This window comes from Eimeria mitis, genomic scaffold (genome assembly GCF_000499745.2).
Source record: "Eimeria mitis Houghton genomic scaffold, Emh_scaff2023, whole genome shotgun sequence".
NCBI classification, from domain to species: domain Eukaryota; phylum Apicomplexa; class Conoidasida; order Eucoccidiorida; family Eimeriidae; genus Eimeria; species Eimeria mitis.
Genome location: NW_013570346.1, coordinates 5,550 through 7,689, shown reverse-complemented (window position 1 = coordinate 7,689; position 2,140 = coordinate 5,550). Strand labels below are relative to the sequence as shown.

At 48.5% G+C, this 2,140-nt stretch overlaps 1 protein-coding gene across 1 annotated transcript in view; it reads right to left on the bottom strand.

The window, feature by feature from the left end:
• Positions 1-2,140, bottom strand: part of EMH_0047500 (AT hook motif-containing protein, putative) — a gene marked incomplete at both ends in the record, with an annotated part of 8,160 nt that overhangs the window by 1,543 nt on the left and 4,477 nt on the right. The window contains 3 exons of the mRNA XM_013496290.1: positions 787-858; positions 1,288-1,358; positions 1,664-1,822. Of these exons, the coding sequence (XP_013351744.1) occupies positions 787-858; positions 1,288-1,358; positions 1,664-1,822 (302 nt within the window). The remainder of the gene's footprint in view (positions 1-786; positions 859-1,287; positions 1,359-1,663; positions 1,823-2,140) is intronic.

Genomic DNA, 2,140 nt, shown 5'->3' with positions numbered 1-2,140 from the left:
AAAAAAAAAAAAAAAAAAAAAAAAAACAAATAAAAAAAAAAGAACAGGCAAAAGGAGCAGAGGGTTTAGATGGTTACAAGGGTTTAAGGGTTTAGGGTTTAGGGTTTGTACGATTCAATCTATGTATAAGTTTGTTAGGGTTTAGGGTTTAGGGTTTAGGGTTTATATAGTGTACGTTCTCCTCCATTCATTTCCTTCTTTGAGGGTTTGTTCGTCTCCGTTTTTATGTTTTTCTGTTTTTTCTATATATCTGCTGCCTGTCTCCCAGCTCTCTGTTTCTCTCCATTTCTCTCTCCATTCTTTTTGCTGCTCGCTGCTGCTGCCGCTGCTGCAGCCCCACCGCACCACTCCACCCGCCCCGTCACCCTCACTCCACCACTGGTCTGACCACTGGTCACCTCCACCAACTCCACAACCCCAACGCTCAGACCAGCAACAACCACCCTCCCGACTCCCATTCTTCTCCCCTACATACAAAACACATATTTATTTATCTCATTTAATTTAATTAATTAATTATATATATATATACATGTATATATATATATATATCTATATATATATATATATTAATATATGAAGATAATAGCAAATGAAGCATCAATAAATACCATCTAGGGTTTAGGGTTTAGGGTTTTGCCTTGTTTCGATCCATCTAACACAATAACAAGGGTTTAGGGTTTAGGGTTTTGCCTTGTTTCGATCCATCTAACTTAAGGGTTTAGGGTTTAGGGTTTAGGGTTTAGGGTTTTGCCTTGTTTGGATCCATCAGGTTTTTCTGTCCACCTATCGACTTCTTTTTCTTTGCCGTTGTCGTACCACTTCTCCCTCATCTTAACTCCGTCTTCATCAACCCCTCTGCAGCAACACAAACCCTAAACCCTAAACCCTAAACCCTAAACCCTAGATACGCGCAAGAGAGGGTTGGGGGGAGTACACGAGGGTTTACGCTTCATGGCGAAGTATCAGGGATACAAAGAGAGGGTTTAGGGTTTAGGGTTAGGAAGAGGGTTTAGGGTCGCGACGAGGGTTTAGGGTTTATGGTTCAGGGTTGAGAGGAGGGTTTAGTGCTTATGTTTGAATATAGGGACTATGGTTTCTAGGGTTTAGGGTTTAGGTGAGCGTTCAGGGTATAGGCAAGGGTCTAGGGTTTAGGCGAGGGTTTAGGGTTCAGCCAAGGGTTTAGGGTTTAGGCGAGGGTTTAGGGTTTAGGGTTTAGGGTTTAGGGTTTACTCTTTGTAACCCCAGGAATTTCCGTGAGCCTCAATCCACCACTTGTCATCGAACCTTCTTCTCCTCTCCATCGGCGGCTGCTGCAGCAGCAGAGCCTGCTGCGTTGCTACTTCTCCCCCTGGCAGCTGCAGCAGCAGCAGCAGCAGCAGCAGGAGCAGCAGCAGCAGCAACAGCAGCAGCAGCAGCAGCATGTGCACGCGCAATGTAAGGAGGCCTAAGGAGCCTATGCTGCAGCACTACAACAACAAACAGCAGCAGCAGCAACGGCCAGCAACAGCAGCAGCAGCAGTAGCAGCAACAGCAGCAGCAGCAGTAGCAGCAGCAATAGCAGCAGCAGCAGCAATAGCAGCAGCAGTAGCACTGCAGCAGCAACGGAAGCAAAGCAGCAGCAGCAAAGACAGGGTGCAACAACGCCCCCTTCAATACGTACAAGGATGCGGATCCTGAGCTGCTGCTGCTGCTGCTGCTGCTGCTGCTGCTGCTGCTGCTGCTGTGCTGCTGTGTCTTGCATGCCCTCTGTCTCCTCCCACCGCTCCCCCCACTGCATGCCGTCCGTGCGGCGGCTCCCCTTCTTTCTCCCCCATCGATTCTGCACAAACCCTAAACCCTAAACCCTAAACCCTAGGCCCTAAACCCTAAACCCTAAACCCTAAACCCTAGGTACAGAGAACACACGACCCTTCAGTGAAGGTTTCTGCCTGAGTTTCTCTTGCTTCTTGTCTTGCTACCACGGTTGCTGCTGCTGCTGCAACTACTGCTGCTGCTGCTGCTGCAGCTTTAACTCCTGCTGCTGCTGCAGCTGCAACTCCTGCTGCAGCAGCAGCAGCAGCAACAACAACAACTGCTACTACCACAGCTGCTGCTGCTGCTGCTGCTGCTGCTTCAACCCCTACTGCTACTCCTCCTC